This window comes from Manduca sexta, chromosome 15 (genome assembly GCF_014839805.1).
Source record: "Manduca sexta isolate Smith_Timp_Sample1 chromosome 15, JHU_Msex_v1.0, whole genome shotgun sequence".
Taxonomy (NCBI): Eukaryota; Metazoa; Arthropoda; class Insecta; order Lepidoptera; family Sphingidae; genus Manduca; species Manduca sexta.
Genome location: NC_051129.1, coordinates 7,985,690 through 8,009,705, shown reverse-complemented (window position 1 = coordinate 8,009,705; position 24,016 = coordinate 7,985,690). Strand labels below are relative to the sequence as shown.

Here is a 24,016-nt window from a genome sequence, read left to right as displayed (position 1 = left end):
TACTAGGCTATTTAGCAACCGCCAATACTTTTTAAATTACCAGCAACACGCACAAATGGCGTGGTTTGAGTCTGTTTGAAATGTGTCGTACATAAATTGCGATGTCGTGTCGACTGCCGAACAGTATTCTGCGATGTACATGTCATTCATACGTTAGTAATAGTAGATATTTAGATTTATGTACACACGCACACACACACACACAACATCACGCATTAATCCCCGAAGGGATATGCAGAGGCGCAACCAAGGCACCCACTTTTTGCCAAGTGTGTTACGTCCCATGATGTTTTGGGGGCGAGCCTATCGCCATATCGGGCACAAATTCTATACTCCGGACTGATTCTGAGCAGAAAAACCCAAATATCACTTTTCCCGATCCGGGATTCGAACCCAGGACCGCAGAGCGCTGTCGTACCGCGCATGCAGTAAAACTACGCCACCAAGGCAATCGAGGCAGTAGTAGATTTCTGTACTGATATAATAAAGTATTTTAAGAGTCATTATATTTACGAGAAAAGATATCTATATTAAAGCTATGTACATAATAATAAATTAATTACTAGACACTTTTAAAAAATACCTATATACTGAGTTTATTTCTACAATTTCATTTTTTGCATATCTATACAATGACTATGGACTCGTTGGTTATAAAATTAAAGAGATAGATTTTTTTTGTTTACCTTTTAAATTAATGAAATTACTAAAAGACCATTTCGGCAAAGGTATGGCTGCAAAACGTTCCTTTGCCTATCCCAAAAAAAATCAGCTCGTTAACACTTTAAAAATGTACTTGGCTTTTACGAGTGAAAGTTAGGCTGCAATGTTAATTATTTATTTAAATGGCCGCTTCCCCCAACCTTTTTTACGAAATTTATGAGGAGGCAATTCGTTTACTTAGAACTTGGCTACCAACTGCAATTAGACACACATTTTCATTTATAATTATCTTTGTTTAAATTAACCGTAAGTTCGTTAAAATTTTAAAAAGACATAAAAGAAATAAATTGAAAATAATTGCGTTTTATATTCCATTGCCCAAGAATATTTATTATCTAGATGATAAAAAAAGTTATACAAAAAATTAGTGCTTAAGTCCTCATTATATTTGTAACGCTCAAGCATAAGTAATAGTGACAGACTATAAAAATAAAAAAATACACTCACGCCTTTAATCACCAAAGGGGTAGTTAGAGACGCAACTAGTAAACATACCGTTGCCCATGCTTTCCGCCCCTTGATATGATAAGGCGCGTGTTTATCGCTATATCCTGCACAATTCCGGACTCCGAGCTGATCATTTTACACGACCCGGGATTTGAACCCGAAACCTTTGAGGAGAAATTATACCACGTACGTAATACGACTACGCCAACGACGCAATCCGTATTTATAATTAAAACCATACGTATATTATGTGTAAAATCTACTCCAAATGGATGTTTTTTATGCTGTAATCTATATATCACTACATAGTATAAAACAAAGTCGCTTTCTCTGTCCCTATGTGTGCTTAAATCTTTAAAACTACGCAACGGATTTTGATGCGGTTTTTTTTAATAGATAGAGTGATTCGAGAGGAAGGTTTATATGTATAATAATAACATCCATTAAATAGGCAGTATTGCACCCGTGCGAAGCCGGGGCGGGTCGCTCGTAGGTAATATGAGAGCTCAACAATTTCTGTGTTCATATATTACCGTGAAAAAAAAACCGGTAAAAAAGCAAAAGTGGGTCCTAACAATATGGCTGACAACAAATAACTAGACTATCTGTATATATGAAAATGTATACGTAAAGTTTTATATTCTTTAATCCATTTGTGTATGTCATAAACTAGCATCTGGAGTTACATTTGAACATTACAGTGTAGACCTCTGTTTATTTCCACATACTATTATAGAATGCATTTAAATTATGTATCTGTCGTAAAAATCTCGTAAAAGTAACATTTCAGAGCATTTGCAGAAAGAATACCTTGAAAAATAATGGCACTAACGTTATAGAGAATCAACTTTAAGCTAGTAAATCTCTACGACAATGGCAAAGTGACCCCACTGCACCTCATGGTAAGTGGAGTGGTTATAGTAAAATGTCTACTAACGAGAGTTGATTGCCCCTCGACAATCGACACAATTTTGTCGTCCTATTGGAACCGGATATATATAGGCGTACAGGCAAGAGAAATGGACGACCTGGCTAAGGTCGCAGAAAGTCGCTGGATGCAGGCCGCTTCCACAAGGTCGACGTGGAGATTCTTGGGGGAGGCCTATGTTCAGCAGTGGACTTCCTGTGGCTGAGATGAAATATAGGCTGATCCCGTAACGCTATACATTTGCGTTTTGTATTAATGTATTGTATTAAAAAGTTTAATGTATTAAATGTCTACTTGAAACCCTACTCAAAGGTGAGATTGATATTAATACGCTCCTTACTCACTGTCTTCTCACTCAGCGCCACTATGGTGAAAACCCTCTTTGGCTCTTACAGTTGCAACATCATACAAAAGGTTTCTCATGACACCTTCATGTTTAAGTTTGGCATGCGGGGTGTAATGTTACATACATACATAACATCACGCATTTATCCCCGAAGGCGAGGCGCAACCAGGGCACCCACTTTTTGCCAAGTATGTTCCGTCCCATGATGTGATAGGGGGTGAGCCTATCGCCATATCGGTCACAAATTCCATACTCTGGGCTGATACTGAGCAGAAAAAACCCAAATATCACTTTTTCCGACCCGGGATTCGAACCCAGGACCTCAGAGCGCCATTGTACCGGGCATGCAATACAACTACGCCACCGAGGCGGTGTAATGTTATAATTAATTAATAATTATTAAGTTATGGTTGGTTATATTAAGGTAGCGGCGATAGCTTGGTTGGTTTTGGGACGGAGTGCCGAGACGAATGACTGCAGGTTCTAAAACCCAAGGGCAAACACCAATGACTTTTTTAAAATTATGCGTGTATTCTTTGTGATTAACGCTCGCTGTAACGGTAAAGGAAAACATCGTGAGGAAACCTACATACCTGAGAAGTTCTTTATAGGATTTTTGATGTTGTGTGAGGTGTACCAAACTGCACTAGGCCGGCGTAGTGGACTAAGTCTTAATCCCTCTCGTTATTAGAGTAGGCCTGGGCCCAGCATTGGGGTAAAATAAAATACATGGCTGATATTATTTATAAGTTATATCTTTTATAGGTATCATAACGCTGGCCAACTGGTAAAATATTCGTACACAGTTGTATATAAAGTGTAGTCTATTTGTAATTATGCAGAACAGTTGTTAATTTCTATCGGGCCTCCACGTGAAACCAATGTATCGCTGTATAACGTAATAGCTTGAAACCTCGTGAATATTCCTCTCAGAATTAATAAGTTACGTTCTAAGATGTATAAACTAATTTATATGCTTAGATCATAATCCTATTTTATTTAAATAATTCAGGTGACCCGCGATTCGCTTGGTATGCAAAACTTGAGACGTACAGCATTACGCATAGAACATTTTAAATTATTTGGAATATAAATTAGTTGGAAATAAATATATTTTTATGGCTCTTTACTATTATTGGTTATTGGTTTTAATGGTGATTTTGGTTGAGATGCCTTTTTATTCATTGTGATAGTAATGATTATAATTTATTAGTACCTAGATAGCTATGATGATCAAAAACACGCGTACGTCATGGGCACAGTAAAACTTGAACATATTTCTACTGCAAAATATATCTGACTATTTAAAGCTTATGTTATAATTTAACTAATATAGTTTATTATTCCTTACAATTTTATTTAATTTATGTTGCACTTATTCACTTTTATAATTTTTTTTTTCAACATTTCATATTTTTTTATGATACCTTAAAAAAACTTGTATAACATTTATTTTTGCTGTAAAAATAATTGAGTCACCCTGAGCCGATATTATCAAAGCCGTAAAAAGACTGCAGCCGAGTTACGTCTTTTTAGCCACTTCCATGCAGCTTATGTTACAGAAAATTCGACATTCAATACACGCCTTCGCTATTGTCAAGCAACCCTTCGGAATTTTTGCACCAATCTAAAACTACCCTATGTCCCACCAAAGAGTACTGTAACTTGAATCTTATATCAAGATATATTAGGCCTATATTCGTAGAAGGCTAACGTTTTTCTACACCCAAACAAATATATACATTATCAATACACAGAAACACCATATGCGAGGTATAAATTGCATGTTAGGAATCTATTGTGTACAGTTTCCTTATGAAAATTGCAGGTGATCATAAAAATATCCCACATTCTCTAAGGCTTTGGATATAAAAAAGATATTTTAGAGGTATATAATATTAAAATATGTGGGCATCATTTAGATTTTGTTCGGGTTTTATACTTTTATGTATAACGAGAATGTTCTGAGCGTTATTTTGGATTATTCAAAGTTATTGTTTAATAAACCATAAGATCTTATAACAAACTAGCTTTTGCTCGCTGTTCTGCGCGCGTGGTAAAGTTTTTCCGAGAAAAAAGTCCCATTATATACATTCCTTGAATAAAAAGTAGCCTATAGCATTCAGACAGGAATAAAGTAGATTCCTAGTAAAGTAAAATTGTTTTAGTAGTTTCTGAGATAAGTACGTTTAAAAAAACAAACAACCTCTTCAGCTTTATATATTAGTATAGATTTAAAAAGAAATGAAGTATGACATTTGATTTTATACTACTAGGTGTAGATACGAGCGAATTTCTTAAATGATAGGAAGGCTCCCGACTACGCACCGGCAACACTACTAAATTATATAACTCTATGTATCAATTAATGTAGTATGTAATCGCGCTTGCATTCTGACCGAGTTATGCCAAAATATACCAAATACTATTAGTGGTGGTAAGATATATTGTATATAGCCCGGATAGCGACCACCGTACCTACGCAATGTGTTAAAACACACCATAGTGGCCCAAGTAAATATGTCGCACTCCGGGATGAGCCTGCGTATATTCCAACAGGCCGGCATAATTGTGTCGACTGCCTAGGGGTGATTAACTCTCCTCAGTCGACATTCTATTGAACCCCACTCCACTTACTAGCAAGTGCAGTGGGATCGCTTTGCCGTGCACATATGAAAAAAAACTTTCAAACAACATTTGTATGTATGAAAAATTGTATTGATTCACACATACCTTTTCTGTATCAGAAATAATTGGATCTTACTTTTTAAGTCAGATTTACATAGACCTTGACGTGATTTACTGAACAGTAAAGTATCGCATTTGGATTAATAATGACTTAAATAATAACTTACCTAGACGAACTCAGGCACTTCTAAAACCTTAGATTTTATATCTATCAATGATGTCAGACCTATAATTAGGTAATAAAAATGCAAAAGATGTAGTGTACGGTACATCGTCTAACATTGTTTTACCCACGCACTAAGCGCTGTGAAGTATTTCCACTTGAATTAAATTGATACTAATTAAAAATTTATAATATCTGACTTCTGTAATCCTTTTAAAAATGCCTACGATTCAGGTTGTAATTTAACGGCTCGTTTAACTTAGCAGATGCCGCGCTGATTTTACCTAGCACAAGTTATAAAGCAATTAAATTAAAACTTCCTTAACAAGTTTACAGCGAAACACAAAATAAATCCCTCAGTAAAACACGTTTTATTGTCTCACAGCTGAAACTAAAGAAATTGAGTTATGAAACTGCAGTAGATTTATGTACCCGCCTTATGGCACTGAAGTACCTAGCCGTAAAAAGTGACCTAAATTTTCTTTAATCCTTCTCTGAAGTAACTTATTTTAATTTAACGGCCTAAGAGCGTGGAAATAAATTCGGAGATAAAAGCGAAATAAATTATGTACAGAAACAGAATGTCGTTGTTTCAAATTTTCTTTATCTTTTGGTATAAACAGCTTATGCGTTTTAAAGTTGATAAGACGTTTTATTAGGCTTTTTAGTTATAAATTGTTTTTTGTGACGACTGTCTTTTATTTTCTGTGCGTGGGTACGATGTATTCTATAACCTTGTTTCTGACGTAATCGTCTCAAGTTTTATATCCATACATTATCACGAATTATTGATTGTACATTGCTGATCATGGGCCTCTCCCAATATACAATAAAAAAATATATCTTAACGATATTTTTTATATATTAGTAAGTAAATAAATATTGCGGCGCCGATTTGTGGTCATAGGTGTGGTTCATAGCCATCATCATTATCAACGCGTAAATATTTCCCAAAAAATATTTCTTGTCCAAAAAAAGACCATATTAATCAATTCTAGACAGTAAAACGTCTTTAGTGTTACTCCGCTTCTGTCCTTTTTGTCAGTTTATGGTCTATCTTCAGTATCAGGCTATAACTCGATATATCTACATAAGTACTAACGCCATGAATAAATAAGAACGTTAACCAAAGAAACTCGTAAATAATCCAGTACCCTTTAAACTGCCACGAAATTATTGCGATCACGGCCATGATCCCAGACATTAGGAAAGAAATAACTCTTGGAAATGTTCCCATAGTCCATAAGACGTTTCCGCGCGTATATCACATAACATCGGGCCCTCCCATCCGTCTCACAATATGTTCCCCGGCATAGTGTTACGAGTTTCGTAATTTGATTCTAGTGAAATATTAACTGAGAAAATTTGCCGCTCAAGATAAATGTTGTACAATGAAGGGCGTCTAAACACATTTACGCTATTGCGGCTGTGCTTGCACTTAATTACAAAAGGACCTGTTGAAAACTCTGGAGACGTTTAGGCGATAAAACACGTTCACAGACACTTCTAGATAAGATCTCTATTTGAATTTTAAATTAAATTTCTATTGAAAATCATGCTGGCTTTATTTATCTTCAACAATTGTTTTTAAGTTTGGTTGAAACGTCACTGAATTTTTATCCCCCGACGCGAAAAGGGGTGTTTATTTTGTGTGTATGTGTGTTTATCTGTGGCAATGTAGCCCAAACGAATACACTAATTTCGATCGATATGATCAAGAAGGTTCTCTTAAGGTTTTCTTTCACTTACAATTTATACAGTCTTGGAAATCATTGGCTTTGTTCTTTACTTTTATAGGCCCGATTGATTTGAAATTTGGTATACTGTTACTTCGGTGGTATTTCCAAGAAATGGCAGCGTTAAGCTGATGCTGCAGTATCAAGTAGTCTGCGGGTTATCCAACTCCTCAGCAACTTACAGCAGATATAGCATGTTTGGGCTCAAAAGAATCGTCTCAATAATTAGATGTTAGATACCTAGATAATAATCAAGATCCCGTGGTGGAAAAGTTTGAAATAAAAATTTACATAGGTCCCAACAAAAAAATCAACTATAAAAAAGCAAAAAAAAAAAATTAATAGAAAAACCCAATTTCACTTGTCCCGACCCGTGGATCGAACACGAGACCTCAGCACGCAGTCGTACCGTAATACAAATACGCCACCAAAGTAGTTACATCTATATACATTAATTATAGATATTCAGTTCCGACATTCACATAATCTTCTCATATATAGTGAACATGTTATTTCGTTATAATATGTAGGATGTAAGCGATCTTGACCTTTCTCTAATTAATATTAATTTGATATTACCTACAAGAACTGCTTCTCCATAATTATTGTTACAAGAGAAAAGGAATATCTATATGTAACGGAAATAAATTAGCAAAACCTGGTATGTCCGTATATTAAAGGAAGATTAATAAAAATATATAAGAGTTAAAAAAAGTAAATAGGCGATTTTTTAATTATTAATTCTGTCTGTTCTGTTTCTAGTTCTTACAATGGAGAAAAAATACTTTTATATATAATGAAAACCTTATTATAGGCTATTCAACGAACTAGAAATACCTTTAATACCCACGTTTAAGCTCATGCGTCATTAACACCTATGAAACATTCCTTTGCCGCAAGAATTAATTTCGGGTAAATTTTTTAATAATGTAGTAATATAAGTCTCTGGTAGCCAAGACGTTTTGAAGTTTCTCTAAATCTTCCACGATTCGTGGAATTATTGGATTTCGCGATATTGGATGATATTGCCATAAGAAATATATCGTTCATTTTCAAGATATTCAGTTAAACCATGTGATTGTTTACAATGACATACAAATCCACAATCTTCGAGTAAACAAAAAAACTGCTCGTAGGCGTCGAGGTGGACCAAAAAGAGATGACGGGAATTGGAATCATTTCAAAATAACAGGTTAACTATAGCTTCCGTAATTATGGAAGGATCTTGGCGAGGCAGTTGCCCAACATTGGGATATTATAGACTGATACAATACTATACTATCTTCATTGAACATTATGTATATCATAAAATATAAAAGAAAAAATAACCGAAATATAAATACGCCAGAAGGTCGATCACTTAGACCTCCATACACCTAAATGAAATATTTAAATTTCTCCCATCTGGCTGCAAATATCAGTAATGGTTACGACTGGCCTCTAATGCCTCTTGGACATTTCTGGACCCTTTTAAGCCACCTTCATTATCGTGAAAGCAATCTTTATTTTCTACCATTCGTATCGATTGGTGTGTTAAGATTAGAATTTGGGTCTATTAAAGACCATAAACCCTCCGTAATGGTATTTTTAAGCTTGGCAAAATGTAATTAAGAAAGTAATTGCCGAAAAGAAATTCGTTTCACAAGTGCCTAACTAGGGTTCGTTGCTTATTTTTTATTTTTAATGTTTTTGTTGCGGAGTATTTTTCGTAATCATGTGTTATAAAGCTAATGCGCGTAAATAATAAATGTTTCATTCACATATATTTTTAAAATTCTACTATATTCATAAATAATATCATTAACATCTACAAGTGTAGAATAATGGATTCTGAAAAACAAAATCCTTATTTTTAACACTAACATTCAAAGAGAATTTTTCAATATAAGTTTACACAAGTTTTTACTCGACTACTATAAAATATGTAATAAGTTTGTCTCTACCCTGGCCTCCAGGGGACAATTTGAACTTACTTGTCTATTTGAGATTTTTAATATCAGTAATTTTCCCAGAAAATCTCTTGGTAATATTATTTCCAACATTGTTTAATACTACTTAACGGTCTTATTAAATATATAACGTCGACTATATTAGTGAAATATTTGCATAATATAATGTTGAAGTATTTCATATAGTTACACTTTTACTGAATTGTATCATAAACGTGCATATTTTAGGTGCAAATATTTAAATATATTAAAATTAAAGATTTTAATTTGTCACCAATATTATGTCGATTAGGTCGCACCATATCGCACAATAGGACGGAACGTACTTGGTGAATAGTGGGTGCCCTAGATGCACTTCTACTTACCTTTACGGGGATAAAGGCGTGATGTATGTGTGTTAATTTTGATACAAAGACTTTTGTTGTTCGAAGCTCATTCCCTTTCTCTAATGTATAAATTTACTTACCATCGCCTCTTCTCGTCGGTGATGCGAACTAGCAGTTCAAAGGTCAGTTTATAAAATAGCTTAAAAACCATTAAATTAAGGTACCTACTACATATAATACTTATATCAGTAGATAAAGGTCTTCCTTCAACTTTTTTCATATTCTATAATATCATAACTTGATAGTATATATGACTCCCAACAATTTTATTACCAGAATCATATCAATTCCATTTAATATAATGTAACATGCAATTTTTAATCATCAAATATTTGTTCCATTTGATTCGATCAATTTATTGAAGTTGCTAACTCATTAAATTCTAACATAGTAAATAAACTGTTCATTATCGCCGATCGAACGCTACCAGTAAAATAAATAGGGTTAAACTAACAGGATTCAACGTTTAATTAAATCAAAAGTTGCTAATTTTAACACCATATAATTTACATTATGCTCTTTGTATTTTAACATGATTGAAACCTTAATGTGCCTTTTAATAAGGCAAGTAATTATATCTATTGAGGATTCATCGTACAAAGAAGCTGATAAAATACGGTAATATTACATTATATTGTTACCATAACATTTCAACAGTCTGAAATCTTGTGGCTTCGTGGAGTTTGTAGATAAATATATGCTTATAAAAACGAAAAATGTGTTTTTTATAGCAGATAATAATAATAAATAATAATAATATCCGCCTTTAATATTATATACAGTCCCACTGCTGGGCACGGGCCTCCTCTACTACTGAGAGGGATTAGGCCTTCGTCTACCACGCTGGCCTAGTGCAGATTGGTAGACTATACACACCCTTAAAATTCCTATAGAAAATTTCTCCAGTATGCAGGTTTCCTCACGATGTTTTCCTTCACCGTCAAAGCAAGCGATAATTCACAAAGAATACACACATAATTCGTCTCGGCAGTCCGTCCCACACCCAACTGAGCTATCGCTACTATGATATATATAAGATAATAGTAATACGAGAAAGTATATCCCCTGATTTTAAGTGATTACCCCTGTTTCTAAACGTCGACATCGCCAGGGGAATTGCCGTTTTAAAGGAGTTGTACTTTAATTAAAAAACTTATTTCATTAATAACTATTATATTATGCAGATATTCACAGACATTTAGTTTGTACAAAATTAATATTTTTTCTTAAAGCGTTTGCTAAAAAATATGATTTCACAATAATAAATAATACAGCTTATAAATCTTACAAATCTAAGTTCACTTAGATTTGGTCTTCAAAACTGATTCTACAAAACTCCGAGTTCTTTTTACAAAATTTTATGGAATACCAATAACATTACTTGTCAAAATACTACTAAGCCCACTGCGGAACGTTCGGGAAAAATACGCGAAACGGTTGAAAAAATACATCCCCCAATTGCTAGAAAAATACGTTTAATGGTCGATGTTAACCAACATTATACTACGCTCAATTCTGTAAAATAAAATGACAAAGCAATTCTAAATATATTAGTATATTTTGCTTAACATTTGTTTAACGGTAACTGCCAACCAAGAACTGAGCTACGTTAGTTTTGCTTAGCTGCCATAGCGGAGAAAATTACACATAGAACATAGTTTACATATTTTGCGGTCTGCACGCAAGTATGAATAAATATCTCAGCTATGCAACCTAAGTCAAACTAACTTACCTTAATTTTCGGTCTGCAAACCGCATTAACGTACCAAATCTTAGTTCCCATTGTTTACGTACTATAGATATTCAAATTTATATTACTAATAGATTATATTCGTATAAAAATATTGGCACAATGCTAACTACAGTTAGTTCGATGACGTGTCCTTTAGTCTTCAGCCAACCAGATATCCGAAGTGCAATCTCCTCCGGGGTATCTAGAGGGTAATATTGTTCATGAATGATACATATAATACTTAAAACATAACCAAATCTAAATCCAATCTCAACTCTAAATACGACGCAATTATTTCTTTAAATGTTGTATCTGATGATTATTCAATTTCTTTTAATCTATCAGCTAACTACAGATCTTACAATCCCTATCGTAACTTTTATTCCTTCATACAAAATTAAATCAATAAATATCAGCTTTTCATTTTTATCGTACCTCATTTCGTGTGGCACCGTGGGCCCGTCCGGCTCGTTTCCGAAGTGGACAAGGAAGTCCGGATCCAAAGCCATGCCTCCATTCACAGTGTCTATATCCAACTTGACTATCCAACCACCCTGGCAACAATAAACTGTATTGATTTTCCAACATACTTTTAAATATATTTTGTTATGACTTACGAGGTACAGTTTGCTTTTTATTATGAATAAATTAGTGAAGGTCATATATTAGAACAATTAGAACTATTATTATGGTACTCAAAGTAGAAGAGAGAAAGGCATTTAATAATTCGGTAGGCATTTCTCGGTACGTTGCATAAAAGCTGGTTAATGTATCAAGTATTTTTAATCAGTTGCATTACGTAAAACACGATCTAATAAAAACAGCAGTGTAAATATATTAAAATATGGAACGAAGAAATGTATACAAAATGTTAAGAGAATAAGGAAAAAATGGAAATAACTAATAAAATGAAATTCAGGCTGGTTGTCGTAAAAAGCAAAAATATTCAAGAACAACAAGCCCGGTTTAAAATTACAATGTCTGTCAGTTATTTGTATGACAAAATATGCGCCGTGGCTTATGAATTATTCAGTTATCCCAGGTGACGTAGGTCTCACAGAATTTGGCCTTAGAAAAATAACTTTAGTACATAAATAAGGAAGGAGGTTGGAGGTTTAAATGTAAGGCGAAGGAACTGTTTATTGCAGCCCGCACGACATTCGACCTACGCGGCATCCAATAAAATGACTTTATTCGCAATCCACATAGGAGTACAAACGCTTTATGACGTTCCCGTATGGTACCGACTCAGATAATGTTATAAACGACGTAGGGTTACACTTATTAAGAAAAGATGGATAAGGTATTCAAAGGTTATCAATTTAAAGGCGAATAAAGACAAATTCTCATTTGTAGCCTTGTATAAAAATAGTGAAAAGGAAAACTAAACCCTCTTAACCCTCTTAAAGTTTAAATGCATGAATATAATTTTCTTGCACCAAGATCAAAATAATTATGAAGTTTATCCAGAACTTCTATTAGAAAAGAAAATTCAATATAAAATCGGAGTTAACGGTCTTGCCAGAACTCTTGCGAACTTTTATTTACAGAAAAGTAGTTTCTAAAGTTTCCGGAGTAAAAACTAGAGAACAATTCTATAAGTTATTTCTTGCTGAAATAAAGATGTCATCTTTTTATTTCGTCAGATATTTATGGCACTATCTAAAAATAAATTTGCAGTCCAACTGGCTGGCAATCTTAATTATGACTACAACGAATTTTGAGACGTTAATTGTAAACTTAATTACTAAGCTGAAACTTCGTTACGCAATATCCGTGATACTTATGTAGTAAGTGAAGGAAGTGAAAAGTTAACAATTTACCTCTTGAGTTTCCTTGGGGTAGATTTGTTTATCCCATGGAGAGTAAAGTGATGATGACACATACAAGCGTTTTCCATCTAGAGACAGCTGGAGCATTTGCGGCCCTCCGTAAAGCCGTTTGCCCTTTAATGTCAGTAATTCCGGTGCCGCCTGGTAAAGTATGAGTTTTATGAGTATTTGTACAATATTTGCAGGCAATTTTTAAGTTATATTTTCATTTTGATTGCGTTAATAAATGAAATCACATACTAGACTTCACCTCTGTTAAGATAGTTACAAAAATCATTCACGAATAACAAATATTTTCACCAGAAACCCCGGTTTTAGTTGCCTGCTTTTTTGGTCATTATGATATTCAGTGCGAATATGGCGTGTGGGTGAGTATATTTCTAACTGTAAACGCGATGTTACAACTGCACCAAATCTTTTTATAGTAGCAGAAGTGGTATTAACGCACGTAAAGTATTATTTTACTTTTAATTCATATATTTTGTTTCCGTAATTAATTGTAGAGTGTTACTTTAAGAAGAGAAGTTATGGTTTAATTTAGTAAAACAATATTAAAATGTCGCTGTATAAATCCATATCCAAATTATACTTTATAATCTACTAGCGTGACCAGACAGAACAATACAAATCATAATTGTCCTCATAAATGAAAACAAATGTTTTCACATAATTTGAACATTGTGAAAAATGACGTAAACGGTAGAAACGAAATGTAATTTAACAAGCAACTGAAGGCAAAAACTCAAATGAAAAGAATGACACAGCGCGAACGTAATTGTGCGAAGTCATGTTACATTCATTTGAACCATTACAATTTGTATCGGAAAAAGAGAAATTCTTGCCTTCAACTCTTTATCTTTCACGATTTTCCAGCCTTCGTTAGCGATTCGCCCGCCGATTTGTACTTGGCTTATTAGTTTTGGGTGCGCCGGGTCCGAGATATCGTACTGGCGAACTTCGCCGTGCAACCAGCAAGAAAGGTATAAATATTTGTCATCCAACGATATAAGAATGTTGGATATTAAACCTAGAACAAAAAGTTAATGGAACTGTCATGTCTCGCCGCACAAAGGCAAAGGATTGAATCGAAGCCAAGAAGACCGGCACTTATATTCTGGAATTCTCCACACGTATGAACTATATTCCACTTTTAGAACAATGTGGTAACGGAGTGTGTTAGAGATAGTGAAATATCAGTAAAAGATCATTTTGATACAGTTAAGTTGCAAAATTGGGTACGTGTTTCTTATTTTACAGGATTTGTAGACTAAAGACTGATTTTTATTGAATAAAAGTAGTTTATAAGACAAAATATAACACGAACAAATTAAATATTAATGTCGTAAGATAAAATTGATACTCAATTGTCTCACTTTTATATTCAGTCAAATGTCAATTTATTTTAAATATAATATCCGTCTGAAGAATCAAAAATCAGCCTTAAATAAAATTAAAATTTAAGAACACAGCAAGATTTACCATTCAGTTCAGACTCGACGCCATTATTCATGTATTTCTGAGCCGGTATGTCAATAACTTTTTCGCTCTTCCATGATCCGTCATCAGATTTGAAGAACCTATATCATGAGATAAATAGATATTGTTATAAACGTTATTAAACATCCATTTCAAAATGATTTTGCATACATAATAAATTGCGATATTCTGAAACATTTTGATTTTTATAACATAAGATTGAAGAACCAAGAAAAAGAGAAAGAAGATTAGTATTAAGAAGATGTATACAATATACATCTCCTTAATACTAATCTATTTTCTAGTTGTTATTTACTGCTTATAGAAACAAGATTTGTATAACGCAACTAAATTACGATGTAACCCAAACCTTACTTCACTCAAGTCATAAATGTCATATTAAATCCATACAAATCTCATACCTGTAGACGTTGGCCTCGACCGCACACCCGACAAATCCCACAGCGGATTTGGGATCATGAAGAAATCTGATCTCCAGGGGCGCACATCCTTCCTTACCCAAATCTATGACTTGTACTAGCTCGTGCGTTGACCATTTATAAATATTTAGGCTGGTCCCGTAACGTTCCGGGTTGGCGATGTCGTCTGGATGGAATCCTCTGAGAATGACAAATTACATCTTTTCGTTTTTCGGAGTAGCGCACCAAATAATGGCTGTAACCGCGCTACGAATATCTAGGTCAATTGCGTAGTAGGTAGGCAGACGTGAGTTAGAGAATTTGAATTTGGAATATTATTTCAAATCATACTCTGCCAATATTAATAACCGTTATACATTTATATGTTGTCATCAAAATTAATATATCTTCATCCAATTCCTAATAAGCAAGACAACTGTAATATTGCTTTGTACAAATATATATTTAGGCTGATTCAAATGAATATAATTTTATTGTCAAACTAGAAAATAGAAAACCATTATTAGTAACATTAAATGCTTTTTCATTCCCAAACGATTAAAATTAGGTAGAAATTTATTTTCATAAGCATCTTTACAATTTGAATTCTAATTCTTTAAAATTAAACCTAGTTATCAGTGACCTGGCCGACCTTTTTAAATTAGCAATTAACGACAGATAATTGAAGTTAAACATTAAGAAACCTCATAACTTGTCTTAAACATCTATCGACAATATCAATGTTAGACAATCCATTACAATTTGAGTATTGAGGTGTATTTGAAATGAAACCAAAGTTGATCGTAATACAATCAATGTAAACACAATTCTAGGGCTGGGTTTATTTACGAGGCAATCGATAACTGATAGAGTAAACGAGTTATGAGGTAAATGAATTCTAGTAAACATACATAATATAAATTGGTACGCTAGAGGTACGAGCACTCCTGGGCTAGGGGTAACAACTTTGATAACTCGATATCGCGAACTAAATGCCCGCTTTTCGCTTCGAAAATATTGTCTATGAACGAATGAATAGCTTGATGGTTATGGTTATGGGCTCCTTTTTCCGCACTTAGCCCGTAAAAAAGTCGGGCCATTGTGCGTGACGTGCATGCCGGCTACAGAGCAAGCCAGCCTAACTCCTTCCAGAAGCGCAGGATCCTCCTGGTGTCTCCACAGGCTTCTCGGAGTGACCCCGGCGAATCGAGGATTTTTGCCCGTTGCGCAGCTACTCCTTCACATTCCAGGATGACATGGTAAGCTGTTTCGTTGGCCAACAGACATCCCCTACATAGGGGGCTGTCGGTCATACCTAGAACATATAAATGTTTGTTTAGTGGGCAATGTCCAGTAATGGTACCTACGACTATGCGTAGGGATGCCCTGTCCAAAGATAAAAGGCGCTTAGTCAGACGAGAGTCCGGGTGTGGCACGGCTTCCCGGGATTGTCTGCATGTACTGATACTCGCCCATTGATCCGCGTGTAGTTTATGTGTTCTGTGACGCAGCCATGTTCTCAGCTGGTAAAGGGGAGCGCCATGATTGGTTCGGGACCCAGTAAAGTCTGGTCCGATCCTCTTTTTGCCAGCTCGTCAGCTGCGTCATTTCCTAGAGAGCCACTGTGCCCTTTGATCCACTGTAGGGTAACTGAGTTAGTCTTTCCTATACCCTCCAGTGCTTGGTGGCACTCTAGTATGAGCCCTGATTGAATGGTCTTGCTATCAAGGGCTCGTAATACAGCAACGCTATCCGGATACAATGCGTATTTTGTGGCCTATAAGGCCCCGCTTTTCCACTGCTCTGGCTGCCTCCGTGATGGCGACACATTCACATTGGTAGATGGAACTGTGTGCGCCTAAGGCCATTGATATCTTGATGTTAATTTCTGGTGAGAACACACCTGCCCCCGATCCTGTCCTGGTCTTAGACCCATCGGTGTATATTCGCAGTTCGTGTGTGCCAGACCAGTCATGCTGTTCTTCGGTCAGCCTTACGGTGTAGTTTTTCCGAAGATATAATGTTTGGGTACCCTGTCGTTGGGAGCGGCCATCAGTGGTTTATAGTTGATGGCCTCTACCAGAATCTTCGGCGTGGGCACCTATTGCTGTACCCCAGAGCTTGAGTGTCTTTAACCTGACTGCTGCTGAGGCTGCCTCTTGTTGGATAAACAGATCCAGGGGCGGCAGTCCCAACAGGACCTCTAAAGCAGCTGTGGGTGTAGTTTTCATGCAGCCCGTTATAGCTGTACACGCTAATCTCTGAAATTGCTGCAGTTTGTTTCTAGCTGTGGATAGTTTGGTTCTGGGCCACCAGACTACAGCACCATAGGTGGTGATTGGTCGTACCACCGCAGTATATAGCCATCTGGCAATTTTAGGGTGTACGCCCCAAGTTTTGCCGAGAAGTCTTTTACACTGCCAGAATGTGATACAGGCCTTTTCTAGTTTGTGGTCCAGATGTTTATTCCATAACAGTTTATTATCTAAAATGACACCTAGGTATTTCACCTCTTTTGTAAGAGATAACGTGGTGCCTTGTAATTTAGGTAAGCGTAAATTTTCTATAGTTCGCTTTCTTGTGAACAATACGAGTTCGGTTTTCGATGGGTTTGCCGTTAGTCCTTGTTCTAGGCACCATCGTTCGACGATTTGAGGGCCCCTTGCATGAGATCGCATAGGACGCCTTCGAATTTTCCCTTAATAAGGATCGCTACATCGTCTGCATAGCCTACAGTGTGGAAGCCCGCCTCGTTTAGTGACCTAATTAGGTCATCCACTACGAGGTTCCACAGGAGTGGCGATATTACTCTCCCCTGTGGGCAGCCTTTTGATACAATGGCTCGGACTTTGCCATTGACTGTCACCTGCACCGCTCTTTTCCTTAGCATATTACCTATCCAGTTGGCTGTGGACGGGTCAGCACCATGGTTGAGCAGTGCACGGCTTATGCTGTTAAACTGCGTCTTGTCAAAAGCTCCTTCGATGTCAATGAAGGCTGCAAGCGCTGAAGATTGAGTTGATAGTGCGCTCTCTATTGTCGTAATGACATTGTGAAGCGCTGATTCGGTTGATTTGCCAGAGGAGTAGGCGTGTTGTTGGTGATGTAGAGGGTGGTAAGTTAGAGCCTCATCTCGGAGATCTCGATCACACAATCTCTCCATTGCCTTAAGAAGGAAGGAGGTGAGGCTGATTGGTCTATACGATTTTGGTTGTGTATAGTCGCTCTTACCTGGTTTAGGTATAAATACTACTTTTACTTCTCTCCATTTATGGGGGGTGTAGCAGTGTATGAGGCATCCTCGGTAGATCTTGACTAGATGTGGAGCAATTGTGCTTTTGCTCCACTGTAGAAGTCCTGGGAAGATGCCGTCAAGACCAGCCGCTTTATAGGCAGAGAAGCTGTTTATTGCCCATAGGACTTTTTCCAACGTGATTACTCGCTGGGCGGTAGAGATGGCGTCGCTAGTTGCTAGTTTAAATTTTTGTTGGTCTTCCTCCTCCCATGTGGTGTTCTCCGTTACGGAGCAACCTGGAAAGTGTGTGTTAAGTAACAGCTCGCACATTTCTGTGTCAGTTGTTGTATAGCTGTTATCTGGTTTCTTCAGGGAGCCTAGGTTGCGATCTGGGTCTTTAGATAGGATTTTTCTCACCCTAGCTGCCTGTGTGTTTGATTCAATGTTAGTACAGAAAGTTCGCCAGCATTCGCGCTTCCGTACCCGGATGCATTTCTTGTATGCTGCCTGGGTTGCCTTGTACGCATCCCAGTCTTCTGCTTTCCTTGTGTTTTTTGCTCTGTTAAACAGTTTGCGTAGTTTGCATCTCAATTTCTCGAGTTGAGGACTCCACCAGCCGCTGCGATTGGCAGTCCTAGGCGTGTGTCCCGTGAGCGGACAGCTTTTTTGAAATGCGTCTATTAGTGTTTCTGTCAGTTTATTTACGTGTTTCTCTATGTCAGCCGGCCCGCCATATTCCTCGGGGATATGTTTGAGGTTCGGGCTTGCTGACACCAGCTTTCCGAACCATGCGCTATCAGTTCTTCTAGGGTTGCGCCAAGGTTCGGGCTTCTTAGTGTCCACGTTCAGTTTATATCTTATCCATCTGTGATCCGAGTTGGATAGTTCGTTAGATACCTGCCAATCTGATATTTTTTCCGAAATATTATCCGTTGACAGTGTTATGTCTATAATAGTTTGGTATCTGGAAGTTACAAAAGTGGGTTCGGACCCTCTGTTTATGAGCCTAAGATTAGTGGAGAATAAAAATTCAACCAAGTCATCACCTCTTTTATTGGAAGCGCCGCCACCCCAGATAGTATGATGAGCGTTCGCGTCCGCCGAGATGATCAGCTCAAGCTTCTTGTCTTCGCAGTGTCTGATTAGGTTCACTAGCTCGACCGTCGGTACGTCCGCGTCGCCCGGTAGGTAGGCGGACGCTAGTATTACTTCCGGGATGCTAGGACAGCTGCTCCGGAGCCTGACTGTGGTCAGGTCTCTGGAACAGAACTCATTAATTATAACTGCGTCAATTGATTTGGGTACGTAGATGCAGGTGCGTGGGTTATTGACGGTGGTATCAAGTAGGATCTTACCTCCGATGTTGCTCAGACCGCAGATTCTGTCCTTCCTTATCCACGGCTCCTGGATAAGGGCGATGGTCCTGTTGTTTACCTCCAGTGCTCTACGCAGGGTGGCCGCTGCAGCTTGTTTATGCTGGAGGTTGGCTTGTATTAAGTTAGTGAGGCGAGGAGGAGCGAAGGGGGCTGCTCACTTCCTCATCCGTCCCCAACGGAATGTCCTGGTCAGCCAGATGCGCGACAGCCTCCTCCAGATCGCCATAACTGGCGTCTCCGTCGGTGGTAGTCAGCGAGCAAACTGACATCCCATCCTGCCTCTGCCTTTCGGCGGAGGAGTGTTGGGTGACCATTGGTTCTCCAACCGCACTTTGCCTTTCGGCGAAGATTGGCTGGTTAGCCGTGGACACAGACGCTGCCATCACCAGGTCCTTCCCAGCGCGCACCTTCTGCTTTGCAGCGGAGGGGTCGCTGGAGGTCCCGGATGTAGGCGCCGTCTCAACTTGGTCGGGTGGCATTTCCTGCAACCTTCCCTTGTTGCCGAAGAAGCGGATGTAGGCGTTGCCCAGCTTGTAGCAGAGCCTTCGCCCTCTCGCCATTATGTTGGGGATCTCGTCCGCTGGTATGCCAAGCACCAGAAAAGTGCCAGGTGTGTTCCCCTCCTGGCGCTTCTGGCGCCTGACAACCAGGATTGTCCCCGGGATTGGTGACTCTAGAGTGGCCACAGTTTCTTTTAGCCACTCCACAGCCTTGGAGTCCTCGCAGTGCATTTTAAGCACGCCCTCACTGTGGAAAGGTTTTCCATGGAAGGCGGGCACATACGGGATGTTGTTAGATCCACTCGGAGCATCCGCTAAACCTATGATGCAGGACTCCAGAGTGCTCGTAATAGCCTCCACATGCGTTGGTGATAGGTCGGTGAAGGGTTCCGCCATCACCGCCACAAAGAGGTCGTTCAGGACCACCTTGTCGGCGTAGGTGGCGGCCCCCCTCGCCGAAACGACGCTGGTGGACGCTTTTTGCTTCTTCACCTGTACTTGAGGTGATTGTGTCTCATTGGGGCGGGGGCGTTTAGGTACTTTAACGTCGCCCTGCTGAGTTGCGGGCAACGCATTTCCCTGGCCCCTGCCACCTCGTCTCCGTCTGGGTTTGCGGTGCGCATTGGTTTTCACCTCCGCGGGTCCGCTAGTTAGTGCTGCTTGTTCGGTGTTTGGCCCCCTCTCGCCCTGGTTGTCACCCTGACGATTCGGTTGCCTTGCACCTACTGCAGCAATAGGTGTCGATAGCGGCTTTTTGGCGTCACCCTGCCTTGCGGCGGGGGGTTGCTTTCTGCCGGCGTTTTGTTGGTCCCAGCGTTTCTTCCTCTCCTCTGTGCGTTTATTTTTTTTCCGCATGTCGGAGGGTGTTTCTTTCCGCTGGACCACCTGCCAGACCTGCTCACCAGCCAACCATGAATTAGGGGCGGTGGCGGTCGATGTGCTAGGGCTAGGCGCTTCCACGGAGGAAGCAGCGACCGGCCCCTGTGTGTTGTGGGGCGCTTCCACGGAAGCAGCGACCCTTCTAACTATGTTGCCGTGCGCTTCGTTAGAAGCAGCGGACGACTTGTTAGTTTTGTTAATACTCTTCGCTTTTGGCATAGTGAGTAAATGAATAGCTTGAATAACACTTTTAAATTAGTTCTAAAAGATTATTGTGTGGTATGTTTGGGACAGCATGTTAATCATGTAGACAACTGAATAAAATATTGGAGAAATTACAATAAGAAACGTAATGGAAACCTAATTATGAAATTGAATCAATGAACAATAAGTATGACGGCTGCTTTTGTTTTATTAAAATATTAGGCCCCCGTGGTATGTACGAAGACCAAACAAACCTGTTTACACCCTATTCCTTGCTTTTAAAGTTGTAAATGCATTCTTATTTATTCTAAAATAATTTTGAGGAGCTATTACTAAACATTGGTTGACAATATTCCTTTTTTGACGAATTACGTTACGACTATAAAAAAACCGACACGAAGAGTACAAGCAGAGAAAATTAACTTCCATTGAATTTTTTGGTCAAGACTGTGCAAAACGGGAAATATTAGTTTCAATGCTGAAAGAGCAAATTTGCATACTAATAAAAATTTAAGGTCCCTTAGTTACAATGTCTGCTATTTATAAACAAATTTGTTCACAAAATACATTGAACATTCCTAAACGAGTAAGCGCTTAATAAACGTTATTATGAAAATACGATATGATATTTTCGTGATATTAACATAATACCTTTAAGGCTCAAAATCTAATAACTTTAGCAAGTATAATCTTCATAAACCGCTACAGATTATCTTCAAATGAATTAACTTGTATTTTAGTAAGCTGCTACGTCATTATTTGTAAAACGGATGTATCTTACTTGTTATGTTTAACGTAATTGCGATGACTTGAATAGTACGACGTTCATTATTATTATTAAAATACTTATATCAATTTAATAAGCAACAATGATATTTCAAAACTGAACTGCAATTTAGAATAATACCAATAATAATAATACCAATAATAATAATACCAATATAAGAATAATACCAATAATAATCTTTAATATAATTTATTGATTGTAATATTTTATACTGTCTAAATACATAAATAATGCTGTAAGCGATATGTCGATATTCTCTTTAGTTACAAAGTTCTTCATAAATACATAGTCACATTTTTCACCAGTTAAAGTTTTATTTTAATTACCTAGCTTTATTATTTGACGTTTGTTATTTAAATCGTCATTTAATTTATATTTGAATAAAGCTAACCATTATCCTTCCGATTTACAAAAACCCCATGATAATTGATGTCATTAAACGGAAAGGAACGCAAAAGGTGATGAAATTATTAAGGAATACTCACGTCTTAAAGTGTTTCGGCGTTCCCCATTCCGACGCGAACATCACGTCGTGGTACGGTTGGTACCAAAAATCGTAACCGAATTTCGCGATTTTCTTACCTTTCGTCCAAGTCCCTAAAAGAAAAGGTAAATTTAGATTTCTGATCTGTAATTTTCCATTTGATGTTATTTTTATTGGTGAGTTTAACATCTATTTTGGACGCATAGAGTCTTCAAATGATGTAAAAGCAAAATTTACATTTGTAAATCATCTGAGCATTGACAAAGAACACAAAAAATGAATGCAAAATACTCTTGTCGTTTTCATTATACCAAGATCAACAACAGAAAGCATGATTTTCAAACAAACCGAATTTCGAATTCGAAACTCAAACATCACCGGATTTGAGGTCCGTTGGCAATTCACCTTTCACTTTCAAAGTCTGCGCATCGATAAGCACAAAATCCCCCTTTCCGTTTTCTTCCTTATCTCCCATCGTGGAAATCATGATTTCGCCCGTTGCCAGGCAGTGTGTCGTGTGCGGGAAACTGCAGTTGAATGACCTCAGCTCGGAGCCGTCGATTACCTGGTAATGAGATTTTCGTAGCTATGAACCCTCTATGAGGGAGTATACAACGAGCTCTTTAGCAGTTTGGAGTTAACGGATTCTTTTCCAGCGATATTTGCATCGAACATTTACGAATAAATAGATTAGATCTGGATTTCAATTTTATTTAGCTTTTGGATTAGGTATGGAATGAAATTGAGTTTCTGATTAGCTTCGAATATTTTATCTATGTAAATGGAATTTGTGTTAATCTCGCTAATAACGACGAGCGACGTACTCATTGAATATCTTAGTATCTAAAGATATATAGCATAATACTAGACATCTGAAAGCAACAACTCGATCAAAGACAACATAAGCTGTATAGTCAATTAATATAATATGTAAGTTATTTCATGGAACCGCAACATTCTCTGCCCAAAATTCCCTTACCCGCCCTCATTAACATGCCTTTGTTATTATCAACTAATAAACTTAAACATTCCATCTTTAAAATTTGAAAGATTTTCATCATAAGTAACCTTGGCCAAACTAAAACCAACAAGAAATATGTTGGTAGTTTCCTAAATCGTTCACACCCGTGTATGAAAAGGACAACCAAAGGTCTGACAGCCAATATAACAAGTTCGCCAACTATCTAGCGTAAGTTGGAACGTTCAAGTTTGACGACAGATTTCGAGACAGCCTGGGTTCGGGAGCAAGCTAGTTTCGAAAATTCCAACTATTTGACGATCAAAGCAATAATTACCGAGTTCGGCAATCGATACATAGCGCATATTTGGAAATCTTTGCTGAATTGTTCGAGGAATAAGCGATGTGTGTAAGAAGTATTCACAAGTTTTGTTCATAAAGTATGTATTGTATTGTAGTCTATCTAAATTCGCTATCCTATTATTACAAAGTCCTTTGTTAATTTTTATTTATGTTGATAAATAGGATTTAAAAGTGTTACGTTGGTCAAAATTTTAAAAAACAATAGTTCAAGTTCTTCTTTATTTATCTTTGTGGGGTTAAAGGTTTTTTTTACTGATAAAGACATATATACATGTTATATAAGTATATAAAACAATTTATATAAAAAAAACATAGAACCTTGTAATAGTGAGCCAGCGAATTAGAAAAATATAAATATAATAAAAGTTTAAATCAACATAGATATGAAATAAGCCGACGATAACG

General features: G+C 37.3%; 1 protein-coding gene across 4 annotated transcripts in view; it reads right to left on the bottom strand.

Annotated features, from left to right (window-relative positions):
- Positions 1-10,522: 10,522 nt before the first annotated feature.
- The window catches only part of LOC115450480 (methanethiol oxidase), a 28,734-nt gene continuing 15,240 nt past the window's right edge, over positions 10,523-24,016 (bottom strand). Inside the window, exons 4-11 of one of the 4 annotated variants that reach the window (XM_030178512.2) lie at positions 22,696-22,855; positions 22,292-22,403; positions 14,829-15,026; positions 14,410-14,507; positions 13,773-13,957; positions 12,922-13,071; positions 11,534-11,652; positions 10,523-11,300 (exon numbers count right to left, since the gene is read on the bottom strand). In XM_030178512.2, coding sequence (XP_030034372.1) covers positions 11,252-11,300; positions 11,534-11,652; positions 12,922-13,071; positions 13,773-13,957; positions 14,410-14,507; positions 14,829-15,026; positions 22,292-22,403; positions 22,696-22,855 — 1,071 coding nt within the window. In that variant the 3' untranslated portion in view covers positions 10,523-11,251. The other 3 variants (XR_005112371.1, XR_005112369.1, XR_005112370.1) reach the window with 3 other exon arrangements.